This window comes from Heterodontus francisci, chromosome 3 (genome assembly GCF_036365525.1).
Source record: "Heterodontus francisci isolate sHetFra1 chromosome 3, sHetFra1.hap1, whole genome shotgun sequence".
NCBI lineage: Eukaryota > Metazoa > Chordata > Chondrichthyes > Heterodontiformes > Heterodontidae > Heterodontus > Heterodontus francisci.
Window position 1 is genome coordinate 158,047,953 of NC_090373.1, and position 15,563 is coordinate 158,063,515.

The 15,563-nt window shown below is 44.9% G+C and overlaps 1 protein-coding gene across 3 annotated transcripts in view; it reads right to left on the reverse strand.

Moving 5' to 3' along the window:
- Positions 1-15,563, reverse strand: part of rtn4ip1 (reticulon 4 interacting protein 1) — a 50,561-nt gene that overhangs the window by 6,341 nt on the left and 28,657 nt on the right. Inside the window, exon 9 of one of the 3 annotated variants that reach the window (XM_068027056.1) lies at positions 14,436-14,660. The exons of the other annotated variants lie outside the window; for them this stretch is intronic. Within the exon in view, the coding sequence (XP_067883157.1) occupies positions 14,451-14,660 (210 nt within the window). The 3' untranslated portion in view covers positions 14,436-14,450. Of the gene's footprint in view, positions 1-14,435; positions 14,661-15,563 lie in introns of those variants that run through there. 3 annotated transcript variants of the gene reach the window in all.

Genomic DNA, 15,563 nt, shown 5'->3' on the forward strand with positions numbered 1-15,563 from the left:
CTGCTCTCATGCTCACATCTCTGTCCTGGGATTGCTGCAGTGCTCCAGTGAACATCAACACAAGCTCGAGGAACAGCATCTCATTTACCGATTAGGCACACTACAGCCTGCCGGACTGAACATTGAGTTCAATCATTTCAGAGCATGACAGCCCCCCATTTTACTTTCATTTTTAGTTATTTTTTCTTTCTTTTTTTTTTACATTCTTTTTTACATTTTTTACAATCCTTTTTTTTTGCATTTATTTCATTTCATCTTAGTTTGTTCAGTTTGCTTACCCACTGTTTTTTTTCAGGTTTGCATTTGCTGCTGTTCAATATTCAGTGTATTCACACCTAATCTGTACTAATGCTTTGTCTTTCAACACATCATTAACATATTGTTTGCCTTTGCTCTGTGACCTTTTGGTCAGCTATGTGGCCTGGTCCAATCTAGACCTCCTTTGTTATCTCTTGCCCCACCCCCACCTCACTTGCTTATAACCTGTGACTTTTCTAATATTTGTCAGTTCCGATGAAGGGTCACTGACCCGAAACGTTAACTCTGCTTCTCTTTCCACAGATGCTGCCAGACCTGCTGAGTGGTTCCAGCATTTCTTGTTTTTATTATATTATATTATATGAGTATTTCCAGTATTTGGAGTATTTTACTATTGTCCATTCTAAATGTTGATGTTGAACAATCCTGAATTAGCTTCTTTCCATTTTGGACCCGGGCCCATTGTCTTACTACGAAGATTTAATTTGAAGTGATTTTTACCTTTTTTTTTTATAACAATTTACTTTCTCGTATACATCTGTAGGCAATGTCTGCTCAATTATCCCTTTTTAAGGATGAACAGCTCAAGCTTTTCTTTGTAACTCAGTCCACTTCGAGACACGTGTTTTGGTTACCAAGAGATAGATACATTCCACATGTAGTCTGCAGTTTTAGCAATGACATAGTCCAGCTTGAACTGCACTCGTACTCGAACTTGCATTTATATGGCATTTTTAATGCAGAAAATAGCACAAATGCCTTATAGTTGTAATCATTTAGGAAGGTAGATGCTGAGTCATTATGGCAGAGTTAGAAGAAGTGACTGAAAGTACAGTTTAAGACTTTTCCAGGTGGACAAAATTGGAGAGGACAAAACAAGTGAAGGCTCTGCTGCCAGTTGGCAGAAGGGAGAGAGCGAGGAAGATGTACAAAAGGCCAGCATCAAGGGGAGCAAAAGGTGATTTTGAAATGTAGTGCAACATTCTATTTTGCAGATTAATGCTCCACAGTGGTGGACAAAATGAGCACCTTTCAACTTCACACTCAGCTGTTTTGACACCATTCAATGTGTGTCCCACTCACTTTTTCTTCCAAAATTTCAGACCCATAAATTTTGTGTTTATTTTGCAGGTCCTAAGCTGCCTCATTAGAATCGACATGCCTATCCTCCCCAGTTCAATATCTCCAAAATAAAAAGATCCAATTTTCTGAATCTAGGTTAGAAATGCCAGGAATCCCAAAATTGATACTTGGAGTTCTGCAAGTCCCCTTTTCCATTCCACATCATTCCCCAAACAAATGCGCATCGCTTCCTGGTCTGTAACTATTTGCTCATTTCCAGGTTTAGTTTTGAATTCCTGTTTTTTAAACTTTCATTGTAGCCTTTCAGTCAGACTGCTGTAGAAAATTTTCTGTAAGTCTTTCCAGTTGGAAGACTCCCCTTTATAGGTTTGATCCCTGGCTCGTGCTGAGTTAGCTGATCTCAGCCAGAGTTCCCCCACTATTGCATGCGAGTTCTCTCAGTTATCTAAGCAATATTTATCCTTTGAACAACATCACAAAAAAAAATATCTGGTGATTTATCACACTGCTGTTTGTGGGACCTTGCTGTGCCCAAATTGGCTGCTATGTTTCCTATAATAGAACAGCAAGTCCAACTCAAAGGACTTCATTGGCTGTAAACTGCATTGGGACATGTTGAGGTCCTGAAAGGCACAATATAAATGCAAATTCTTTCCCTATTGAATGACTGCTGTCGAAAAGCAAGAACAGAATTGAGTTCAGTTGCAACTCCCCTTCTGGTTAAATATGCCAACACTTGATATCCAGGCTCACCCATGGAGGATGGTCACTCCAGCAAGATACCTGAATACTGCCAGCAGTTGTAGAAATCTACTCCTGCTCGAGTCAAGAAATTGGTTAAAAAAAAATACAAAAGTACTTTTCTAATTCAACAAGAAGTAGGATGGAAGCAGTGAAGCATTGCCAGTAATCTGGGTGGTCCTCGGCACTACATCCTAAACAAGAAACATGAGCACAGACATATAGCAAACCAGCTGCTTTATATTTTAAACAAGCCAGGTTTCCAAGCTTGTTTTGGAATAAAGCATCTTTGACTTTCATGCAGTAGCAGGAACAGGAATAACAAAGCCCTCCTGATTAAAAATGTAGACAGCGAGCCTAGAGGTTTAAACTGTACTTAGAAACTGGGTCAACTGGAAAATTCTGCTGCTTTGAACTTTATCTGTTCAGAGGCAAATACATCATAAGATTAGTAATGAATATTTCAAAATACAGCATGACAACTGAAGTCATTCAGCTTCAATCATCATGAAGGCCTAAATGAGACTAAATCTCCCAACCCCTTCCTGTTCATAGGTCTGTTGGTACTGATAGCACTTTAAAATTCCACTGGTGAATGAGAACTGTGTTATCATCGACTACCTCACAAAAAGACAGAGCTTGACTGCAGAGAGTTAGTGCATTTACAACAATGCATGGGGTGGGGGTGGGAATTGGGGGGGGGGGGGGTCACAGTGGAGGAGATAAAGACTCAATCATTGGCCTTGATAATAATTCCCCAACGACAAGCAGGAAAGCGTCAGTGGGGGTTGGGGGAGGTTGTTAAATATGGGGAGCGTGACCCCAACAGGCCACACCCGCTGCCTATTCTACAATGGTGGATTTCAGAGCAATAGAATGTGCTAAGCATATAGCTGATGGAAATTTCATGACCCCAATAACTTCTTTGGATCCACTCACTGACCCCTACGAAGGCCCCAATGCAATTCCTGGCTTGTGCTGAGTTGGCTGGTTTCATTTGAGGTGACAATACAGATGATACTACTGGCCTCCCTGTTCCTAGATGAGGCACATCACTCAACCAGGCTATGTAAATGAAGAGAGGGGGCAGAGCTGCAGCCAGGCACTCTCTTGTTTTCATTCAATATCCATTCGAATGCACTTTCCAATACCAGTCACCAGACAGTGAGCAGGAGTGAAAATTCCAGCTGATTCCATCCCCTTCCACGCTCAAGTCTAAATGTTCTCGAGTTAAATGTAGCGCCTCCTGTTTTCTCTCTGGCTGAGAATGTCTAATTTAATAGACCAGGACAGAGAGAGAGAGAAATGAAAAGATCTAAAATTCAACAACAAAGCAAAATCTGGAAAAAAAAATGACAATAAACGTACTGAACCAAGGGAAGATGATTTCTAGAAAAAGAGAGTGTGAAAAAAAGGGTTTCTACATCAACAGCAGTGTTAGGAATCAAATGGTTGTCAAAGCTAAAAGGCTTTGTTCAATGGTAGCATAAATGTACTAAAGTTGTGAACACTATTGCTACAATGTAGCACTGCAAATAGCCATGTCTCAGATTACAGTCTCTGTCACAGTGAGAAAACAGGTGCCTCTGCGATCACAGACCCAGTGTTACGCTGCAGTCAGGTGCCTCTGCGATCACAGACCCAGTGTTACGCTGCAGCCAGGTGCCTCTGCGATCACAGACCCAGTGTTACACTACAGTCAGGTGCCTCTGCGATCACAGACCCAGTGTTACGCTGCAGTCAGGTGCCTCTGCGATCACAGACCCAGTGTTACGCTGCAGTCAGGTGCCTCTGTGATCACAGACCCAGTGTTACGCTGCAGTCAGGTGCCTCTGCGATCACAGACCCAGTGTTACGCTGCAGTCAGGTGCCTCTGTGATCACAGACCCAGTGTTACGCTGCAGTCAGGTGCCTCTGCGATCACAGACCCAGTGTTACGCTGCAGTCAGGTGCCTCTGCGATCACAGACCCAGTGTTACGCTGCAAACAGGTGCCTCTGCGATCACACCCAGTGTTACGCAGCAGTCAGGTGCCTCTGCGATCACACCCAGTGTTACGCAGCAGTCAGGTGCCTCTGCGATCACAGACCCAGTGTTACACTGCAGACAGACGTCTCTGCCATTGCAGACCCACAGTGTTACACTGCAGACAGGTGCCTCTGCGATCACAGACCCAGTGTTACACTGCAGTCAGGTGCCTCTGCGATCACAGACCCAGTGTTACACTGCAGTCAGGTGCCTCTGCGATCACAGACCCAGTGTTACACTGCAGACAGACGTCTCTGCCATTGCTGACCCACAGTGTTACACTGCAGACAGGTGCCTCTGCGATCACAGACCCAGTGTTACACTGCAGACAGACGTCTCTGCCATTGCAGACCCACAGTGTTACACTGCAGACAGGTGCCTCTGCGATCACAGACCCAGTGTTACACTGCAGACAGGTGCCTCTGCGATCACAGACCCAGTGTTACACTGCAGTCAGGTGCCTCTGCGATCACAGACCCAGTGTTACACTGCAGACAGACGTCTCTGCCATTGCAGACACACAGTGTTACACTGCAGACAGGTGCCTCTGCGATCACAGACCCAGTGTTACACTGCAGACAGACGTCTCTGCCATTGCAGACCCACAGTGTTACACTGCAGACAGGCGTCTCTCAGATCACAGACCCAGAGTACTGTACTGATCAGCTGCCACATCCATACCTGCCAGGAAAACTGGCAGCCAATTGTGAATATTTCACATCCTGCACTTCTTCTGACCTGCTAACTGTCACAGGTGTTAGCAGGATGAAACTTTAAACCAATACAACTGAATTCAATTGGGTAAACAGATGCTTTTCGGCACTCCCTTTGTTACAGCTTCAATTAGTGCTCCATACAGAGACTCTCTGTTACTTATTGATGAAAAAATATTGTAACTCCTCCAGATCTCAAGTTCTGAACATATATCAGTCCCTGCAATATTCAGGGACAAGGAGTGGATGTGACCCAGGCTGAGTTAAATCCTGGGCATAGTCAGTATAAAGAACAACAGACAAAATTCAACTAGGTCATATCTTGTAAAGAAATTGTCCACCAATTCCTTGAGCTGGAAACAAAGCTAGAATTACTAATAGACAAAATGCAGTAAATATTGTGATAATGGATTTTGAACAGGCATTTGATAATGCACCAATATAAGACATATTGATAGAATGATTCTATACAATATTAAAGGGAATGTGGATAGGAGAAGGAACCAAGAACATTTTCAGACTGGTGGGAGGTACACACATGAATTAGGAGCAGGAGTAGGCCACTCAGCCCCTCAAGTCTGCTCTGCCATTCAATAAGATCATGGCTGACCTGATTGTAACCCCTCAACTCCACATTCTCGCCTACCCCGATAACCTTCCACCCCCTTCCTTATCAAGAATCTATCTACCTCTGCCTTAAAAATATTCAAAGACTCTGCTTCCACTGCCTTTTATATGGAAGAGTTCCAAAGTCTCACTACCCTCAGAGAAAAAAGTTCTCCTCATTTCTGTCTTAAATGGGCGACCCCTTATTTTTAAACAGTGACCCCTAGTTCTAGATACTCCCACAAGGGGAAACATCCTTTCCACATCCACCCTGTCAAGGCCCCTCAGAATCACACATGTTTCAATCAAGTCGCCTCTTACTCTTCTAAACTCCAGTGGATACAAGCCTAGCCTGTTCAACCTTTCCTCATAAGACAACCCGCCCATTCCAGGTGTTGGTCTAGTATTCCTTCTCCGAACTGCTTCCAACACATTTACATCCTTCCTTAAATAAGGAGACCAATACTCTACACAGTATTCCAGATGTGGTCTCACCAATGCCCTGTATAACTGAAGCATAACCTCCCTACTTCTGTATTCAATTCCCCTTGCAATAAATGATAACATTCTATTAGCTTTTCTAATAACGTGCTGAACCTGCATACTAACCTTTTGCAATTCATGCACTAGGACACCCAGATCCCTCTGCATTTCAGAGCTCTGCAATCTCTCACCGTTTAGATAATATGCCTCTTTTTCATTCTTCCTGCCAAAATGGACAATTTTACATTTTCCCACATTATACTCCATTTGCCAGATCTTTTCCCACTCACTTAACCCATCTATATCCCTTTGTAGCCTCACGTCCTCTTCACAACTTTCCCATATTTAGGGCCTTATCTTGGGAGTATTTTCTTTAATACATCACTGGGAGAGTCATTAGACTTTTGCCGTTAACAGCTGGTCAGACCTGCCTTTCAATAAGATTTCACTATTTAACAAAATTAATCGCCATAAGAAAACTAGAGCAAAATAGACACTTTTATTGACGTAAACACCAGAGTTTCATAACCTGACAGGTATTTTTCATATTAAATGACTCTGTGACCTCATATTACAGTAACTACAGGTCAGTGAGAATTACAGAACACTGTGCTAATTAAACAGTCTGAACATAATGCATACCTCGCTGTGCTCCAAGGACCTGCCGAGCAACAGAACAAACACACACCTTAAAATATGTAAGAGGTCTACAGCTGCTAACTGTATCATTTGGTAGAAGCTAACAAATGCCCAATCCATTTCTGGCGAAACCAACTCCAATAATTGCAGAGCAAACATGGTCAGAAGAAAGGTGCTGTTTATAGAAAGGGTTCTACATTAAACATTCACCAAACTACAGTTAATACTGATGGAAACAAAGTCCACAAGAGGAGTCAGGGAATTATTTAGAGATCTGCCAAACACAATAGGATGAGGTAATGAAACTAAGAACAAGCAGCTGAACTGCACACCTGAATGATGGAATAAAAAGTTACCAGGGACCTTTACTGTGTTGCAATGGATTAACTCACTGGAACGAATCGGGAACAATCCATGCACAGGCCCCACAATGTGACTGCTCATTTGCAAGTGGATTATGTGACCCAGTCATCAGGATCAAGAATGTCCCAGGAGTGATCTCTGCTCTCATCTAGGATGACACAATTGCCTTTGCCCCCCAGGGCTAGGGAAAGGAAAAACCAGGTAGCATCCCACTCCTTTTCACTGTCAAATGACTGCAGCTGGAAAGCAATCAGCTGAAGGCAGAAACAGGCAGTCATGATGCCCTCTGCAGACAAACAGTCCACCAACACCCTGGTCTAGGCTTCCCTACCTGGTTGTTTTCCCACTGGGGAAGTGCATTGGGACAGGATTTCCAACCATTGATGTTCCCCTCCTCAGAGGATCTCCAGAGGGAGACTAACGCAGATGATGGCGGTGGTCTCCCTGGTGGCATTTCCAGGGTCCCCCAGGTCACTCACCTCAGGTAGGTGAGGTGGAAAGGTTGGAGGTGTGGGCCGGAGAACATTTGCTGTGACTCAGTAGAGTGGTATGAAACAGTACTGCTGGGTGAAGCAAAAACAATTTATTTTTGAGAAAAGTTCAATCTTCCCCATTGCCTTATGTTAAAGAGCTCTGTGATCTAATGCACAAGGCAAAGCGGCCATTTAATTCCCAAACTGTCCCCTTCTGTCTCCCTAGAAAGGCAGGGAAATACAGTAAATTATTTATTCCCTTAAATCCCCTGCAACTTGCACATGGACACATTCAATGTCCATCACTCCTGGCAGGAAAGCTCGAGTGGGGAAGAAGAACTTCACGATAAGCTCTTCCTACCTTGAAACTGGCTAGGTGGATTCCAATTCAGACAAGAAGCTAGTTCTGGCTGTCTAGAGTCTCCTATGAAGAATGACTACTTATATGAAATGCCAGGGTGCTGCTGGCACCTGTGGAACTGTAATCCCAACAACAGTTGATGAAAACTGGAGTGAGAGAGAGAGCGCGAGAGAGAGAGAGGGAGGAGGAGAGGAAAAGTCAACATGCAGACAGCTGGAAAGTAAATGTTCCTTCTTATGTGTCAGCACCAATGTGCCAGGTAACCGCAGTGGAGTTATGAACAGTAGGGTCACACAAAGGAAGATAGCACCACCTTCTGGGTCAATAACAAACTGCTGGTCAGGTACGGTAAACTGAGTAGTGCATCTCTCCCAAACATGCTCAGCCTGGATGTCATGTTCACAAATAAATCCTCTAGAACTTTTCCTTTGATAGCCACATGGAAAGCACATAAGCATGTACAATCCAGGTCAACACTCCAGGTCATTCCTGACAAAAGGTCATCAACCTAAAACGTTAACTCTGATTCTCTCCTCCACAGATGCTTTCTGACCTGCTTACCGGTGTGTGTTTCAGATTTCCACCATCCACAGCATTTTGCTTTTGTTTGTAGTCCCGAGAAAGCGTGGTTTGTCAAAATAATACCAAGCTTCAGATGAGACAATTAACTGAATATTCGTCTGCCTGTTCACACAGACCTTAAACATCCCACAACACAATTTGGCAAAGAGTATTGCATTCTCCCAGTGTCCCAGCCGACATTCCTCTCTCAAACAATAAGCACCAAAACAAATCTGGATTGACCAGCCATCACATCGATATTTGGAGGTTATCTACACAACAGTCACTACACCCCAAAATTAATTCACTACATGAAGCTCTGAGACATTTCTATATGGAAAGGAGTTACATTAGGCAAACAGTGGAAATATATTTAATGTGGGATGTCAACAGTGCAAGCAAGTTATTACCAGATATTATGGTTCCATTCAGAGGGAACCGTGCAAGGTGAAGTGTCACAGTCATGTCGTGCTCGGAAGGAACAGTGATAAAATAAACAATGAACAGGAAGAATTATGAAATTTAAAAAAAAATCAGCTCTTAAACTGAATCACAAGAAAATGGGCACATTTGTACCACAGACAAAATGGAGTAGAGGTCAGGTGACCCTTCCTGTACTATTAATAAAGTCATTAACTGCATCTGAATTAGCTCTGAGGAAAACACATTGAAACTGAGAGGAGCCCATTACATGTTGATAACTCCTATCTACAGGAATGAACTAAAAAAAGGTTCTGTAGACTGATTGAGCCCACAGCCCAAATCAAGATGAACAGGTGTGAAGTAGCACCATTGTAGCAGAACGGTCCTCATCCAGATACCAACAGATAGCAATGGCTTCCATATCCTGGACCATTGTGTGGTCATGCAAGGGGAAGAGGGCCCCATGCCACCTGACAGGGACTCAAATGTAATAGACTTTTACCTTAAAAGATAGCCCTCTGGGGAGAGAGGGAAGATCAACCAAAGACCCAAGAAAGCCAGTTACAACCGAAGGCTGAGAGATCGGTCCAGCTTAGGAAGAAGCCCTGCTGCTGATACTATATGTCAACTTGCTGCAGCAGAGAACTTAAAAGGTGACCAGCGCCTCCAGACTGAAGATTTAACCACCAGGAACCTACAACACCTCACCAAGTTCATGACTGCAAACATCCAGGCCTGCACCTTTGAAAAGATGTTCCTCCCGAGAAGATTCAACAGGCTTCTGTGAACCACGATGTCTTACATCACTTGGGACTTTAGTTGCATCTTACCCTTTCCCTTCTATTTATCTTTATGGGTGTGAATACATGAATGGTTAAAGGTTGCGAACAATTCAGATTTTGATGTTTAAATAAAAATTTTACCTTCCTTTTTTTCAAAAATCCACGAGAAAACCTGTCATTTGTCTATTTGACCCTAAAAAATATTCAGGGACTGACAGACCATTTCTGACAAAATTTATTTGCGGTCAGTCGAGAGATGAAAAGTGGAAGCCACCAACACCACTTACCACCTGTCCAAAATAGTCAGTTCTCAAGAACATATGCTGTCAAGCAATCGAGAAAATTTCTGGAACCCATCCATAAAGACAATTTGCCTGGATTTGCTTTTGGGTGGGGGTAGGGGTGGGGCACAGAGTTAGGTATATGGAAGAAACACAGAATCAGGAACAGATTCTGTATTTTTACATCTGTATCATACAGTTTGAGGTCATAGAGGAGTTTCTTGTCATTCTTATGTCTAACACAAGATATCCAGATGTGATTTACATGCATCTGGTGATAGGTAAGCAGCTGCAGAGAGGTTTGCCAAGCCCTCTAGTGGTGGCCAGTGCTGAGGCTGCAGCTTCAGGGAAAGGGGGCATCAATGGCAAGGTGCCCCTGGAGACTGGTGAGTTGGATTGGGGGATGTTAGGGCCAGGCAGACAGGCCCCGGTGATCAGCGGTAGGGGGGGAGATGGGGTGTTGCGGTGCACCAGCGGTGCTGTTGCTGCGGGGCAGCCATTGCCGCTGGGTGACCTCGCCATGAGCCATGGGGCACCCATAAAGGGGTGCTCCCCCACCCCCCAGAACCTGCTTGGAGGCTGCCAGGGTTTACTGGTGGTCTCCCCATGCAGTGGCACCCTCCTAACGCAGACAAAATGCCCACAGAGGTGGGACGTGGCCGTTAAGTGGCCACTTAAGTGGTTCAATAGACTGCCATTTTTTGGCTGTTCCTTCACAGTCACTGGGTCAAAATCCTGGAACTCCCTTTCTAACAGCACTGTGGGTGTACGTATCCCAAATGGACTGCAGTGGTTCAAGAAGGTGGCTCACCACCACCTTCTCAAGTGCAATTAGTGATGGGTAATAAATGCTGGCCTAGCCAGCGATGCCCATGAATGACTTATAAAAATGGGATAGATTTCAAACAGATCCAGCAACTCAAAACTGGGCATCCATGAGGCGCTGTGGGCCATCAGCAGCAGCAGAATTGTACTCAACCACAATCTGTAACTCCATAGTCTGGCATATCCCTCACTCTACCGTTACCATCAAGCTGGGGGACCAACCCTGTTTCAATGAAGAGTGCAGGAGGGTATGCCAGCAGCAGCACCAGGCATATCTAAAACGGAGGTGTCAACCTGGTGAAGCTACAAAACAGGATTACTTGCATGTCAAACAGCATAAGCAACATGTGATAGACAGAGTAAGTGATCCCACAACCAATGGATCAGATCTAAGCCCTGCAGTCCTGCCACATCCAGTTGTGAATGGTGGTGGACAATTAAACAACTAACAGGAAGAGGAGGATCCACAAATAATCCCCATCCTCAATGATGGGGGAGACTAGCACATCAATGCAAAAGAAAAGGCTGAAGCATGTGCATCCATCTTCAGCCTGATGTGCCGAGTGAATGTTCCATCTCAACCTCCTCCTGTGGTCCCCAGCATCACAGATGTCAGTCTTCAGCCAATCCGATTCACTCCACGTGATATTAAGAAACACCTGAAGGCACTGGATACTGCAAAGGCCCTGACAATATCAATCAATTCTGACAGACAGGATAAACTGTCACTTAGAAGGGCAAGGATTAATCAAATATAGTCAGCATGGATTTGTTAAGGGAAGATCTCATCTGACTAACTTGATTGAATTTTTTGAAGTAGTAACAAGGAAGATAGATGAGGGTAGTGCAGTTGATGTCATCTACATGGTTTTAGCAAAGCTTTTGACAAGGTTCCACATGGCAGACTGGTTAAAAAATAAAAGCCGATTGAATCCAAGGAAATGTAGCAAGCTGGATACAAAATTAGCTCAGTGGCAGGAAACAAAGGGTAATTGTTGATGGGTGTTTTTGCGGCTGGAAGGCTGTTTCTAGTGTCATTCCGCAGGACTCAGTATTAGGTCTCTTTTTGTGGTATATATTAACGATTTGGATGTTAATGTAGGGGGCATGACCAAGATGTTTGCAGACTACACAAAAATTGGCTGTGTGGTTGATGGTGAGGAGGATAGCAGGAAGATATCAATGGTCAGGTGAGCAGAAAAGTGGCAAATGGAATTCAACCTGGAGAAGTGTGAGGTGATGCATTTGGGGAGGTCAGACAAGGCAAAGGAATACACAATTAAAGGCAGAATACTGAGAAGTGTAGAGGAAGTGAGGGACCTAGCAGTGAATTTCCACAGATTCCTGAAAGTAGCAGGACAGGTCGATAAGGTGGTTAAGAAGGCAGATGGACTCCTTTCCCTTTATTAGCCGAGGAATAGAATATAAGCGCAGGGAGGTTATACTGGAACTGTATAACTGATTGGTTCGGCCACAACGAGTACTGTGTGCAGTTCTGGTCACCTCATTACAGAAAGGATGTAATTGCACTAGAGAGGGTACAGAGGAGATTTACAAGGACGTTGCCAGGACTGGAAAAATGCAGCTATGAGGAAAGACTGGATAGGCTGGCGTTGTTCTCTTTGGACCAGAGGAGGCTGAGGGGAGATCTGATTGAAATGTAGAAAATTGTGAGGGGCCTGGATAGAGTGGAGGTGAAGGGCCTATTCACCTTAGCAGAGAGGTCAGTGACTAGGGGGCATAGATTTAAAGCGATTGGTAGAAAGATTAGAGGGGAGATGAGGAAAAATATTTTCACCCAGAGGGTGGTGGGGGGTCTGGAACTCACTGCCTGAAAGGGTAGTAGAGGCAGAAACCCTCAACAAAAGATGTCTGGATATGCACCTCAAGTGCCGTAACCTGCAGGGCTATGAACCAAATACTGGAAGGTGGGATTAGGCTGGGGGACTTGTTTTTCGGCCGCTGCAGACATGATGGGCCAAGTGGCCTCTTTCTGTGCTGTAAACTTTCTATGATTCTAACATTCCGGCAATAGCACTGAAGACCTGAGCTCCAGAATAAGCTGCGCCCCTAGCCAAGCTGTTCCAGTACAGCTACAACACTGGCATCTACCCGGCAATATGGAAAATTGCTCAGGTATGTCCTGTGATCAAAAAACAGGACAATTACAACCCGGCCAATTACCGCCCCATCAGTCTACTCTGGATCAGCAAAGTGATAGATGGGGGTCGTCGACATTGCTATCAAGCAGCACTTGCTCAGCAATAACATGCTCAGTGATGCTCAGTTTGGGTTCCATCAGGGAAACTCATCTCCTGACCTCATTACAGCCTTGACCCAAACAAGGACAAAAGAGCTGAACTCCAGAGGTGAGGCGAGAGTGCCTGCCGTTGACATCAAGGCAGCATTTGACTGGGTATGGCGTCAAGGAGGCCTAGCAAAACTGGAGTCAATGGGAATCAGGGGGAAACTTTCTGCAGGTTGGTGTCATAACTGTTTGAGTGACTTGGAAGGCTGTTTCCAGTGGTGTTCCACAGGGCTCAGTACTGGGTCTCCTGCTTTTTGTGGTATATATTAATGATTTGAGTGTAAATGTAATGAGGATGATCAAGAAGTTTGCAGACTACACAAAGATTGGCTGTGTGGTAGATAGATAGTGAGGAGGTTAGCTGTAGGAAGATACTGATGGTCTGGTCAGATGGGCAGAAAAGTGGCAAATGGAATTCAACCTGGAGAAGTGTGAGGTGATGCATTTGGGGAGGTCAAACAAGGCAAAGGAATACACGATTAATGGGAAAATACTGAGAAGTGGAGAAAATGAAGGACCTTGGAGTGAATGCCCACAGATCCCTGAAGGTAGCAGGACAGGTCGATAAGGTGGTTAAGTAGGCATATGGAATCCTATCCTTTATTAACCGAGGTATAGAATATAAGAGCAGGGAGGTTATGCTGGAACTGTATAACTCATTGAGTACTGTGCGCAGGTCTGGTCACCTCAATACAGAAAGGATGTAATTGCACTAGAGAGGGTACAGAGGAGATTTACGAGGATGTTGCCAGGACTGGAAACATTGCAGCTATGAGGAAAGATTGGATAGGCTGGGGTTGTTCTCCTTGGAACAGAGAAGGCTGAGGAGAGATCTGATTGAAATGTATAAAATTTTGAGGGGCCTGGATAGAGTGGAGGTGAAGGGCCTATTCATCTTAGCAGAGAGGTCAGTGACTAGAGGGCATAGATTTAAAGTGATTGGTAGAAAAATTAGAAGGGAGATGAGGAAAAACTTTTTCACCCAGAGGGTGGTGGGGGTCTGGAACTCACTGCCTGGAGGGTCGTTGAGGCAGAAACCCTCAACTCATTCAAAAGGAGTCCAGATATGCACCTCAAGTAATCTTCAGGGCTACGGACCAAATGCTAGAAGGTGGGATTAGAATAGGTGGATTGTTTTTCAGCCGGCACAGACACGATGGGCCAAATGACCTCTTTCTGTGCCTTACACTTTCTATGATTCTATGACAAAGGAAGATGGCTGTGGTTGTTGGAGGTCCATCATCTCAGTCCCAGAACATTACTGCAGGAGTTCCTCAAGGTAGTGTCCTAGGCCCAACCATCTTCAGCTGCTTCATCAATGAAGATCGCAGGTTTGAAAGGTGCTGTCAAAGGAGCCTTGGTGAGTTGCTGTAGTGCATCTTGTAGATGGTACACACTGCTGCCACTGTGCGTCGGTAGTGGAGGGAGTGAATGTTGAAGGTGGTGGATGGGGTGCCAATCAAGTGGGCTGTTTTGTCCTGGATGCTGTCGAGCTTCTTGTGTGTTGTTGGAGCTGCACCCATTCAGGCAAGTGGAGAGTATTCCATCACACTCCTGACTTGTGTCTTGTACACGGTGGACAGGCAATGGGGAGACAGGAGGTGAGTTACTCGCTGCAGGATTCCCAGTCTCTGACCTGCTCTTGTAGCCACAGCATTTATATGGCTAGACCAGTTCAATTTCTGGTCAATGGTAAGTTCCAGGATGTTGATAGCGAGGAGGATAGCTGTAGGCTGCAGGAAGATATCAAGGGGAAATGGTTAGATTCTGTCTTGTTGGAGATGGTCATTGCCTGGCACTTGTGTGGTGTGGATGTTACTTGCCACTTATTAGCCCAAGCCTGGATGTTGTCCAGGTCTTGCTGCATCTGGACATGGGCTGCTTCAGTATCTGAGGTGGTCGTGAATGGTGCTGAACATTGTGCAATCGGGGAACATCCCTACTTCTGACCTTATGCTGGAGGGAAGATCATTGATGAAGCATCTGAAGATGGTTGGGCCTAGGACACTACCCTGAGGAACTCCTACAACAACCTCCTGGGGCTTAGGTGTTTAGCCTCCAACAACTTAAACCATCTTCCTTTGTGCTAGATACAACTCCAACCAGCAGAGTTTTTTCCCCGATTCCCATTGACCAGTTTTGTTCGGGCTCCTTGATGCCATACTCGGTCAAATGCTGCCCTGATGTCAAGGGCAGTCACTCTCACTTCACCTCTGAAGATCAGCTCTTTTGTCCATGTTTGGACCCAGGCTGTAATGAGGTCAGGAGCAAAGTGGCCCTGGTGGAATCAAAACTGAGCGTCAGTGAGCAGGTTATTCCTGTGTAAGTGCCGCTTGATAGCACTATTGATGATACCTGATGGGCGGCAATTGGCCGGGTTGGATTTCTCCTGCTTTTTGTGTACAGGACATACCTGAGCAATTTTTCACATTGCCGGGTTGATGCCAGTGTTGTAGATGTACTGGAACAGCTTGTCTTGGGACATAGCTAGTTCAGGAACCCATGCCTTCAGTAATACTGCCAGGATGTTGTCAGGGCCCATAGCCTTTGCAGTATCCAGTGCCTTCAGTCATTTCTTGATATCACGTGGAGTGAATCAAATTGGCTGGAGACTGGCATCTGTGATGCTGGGATCT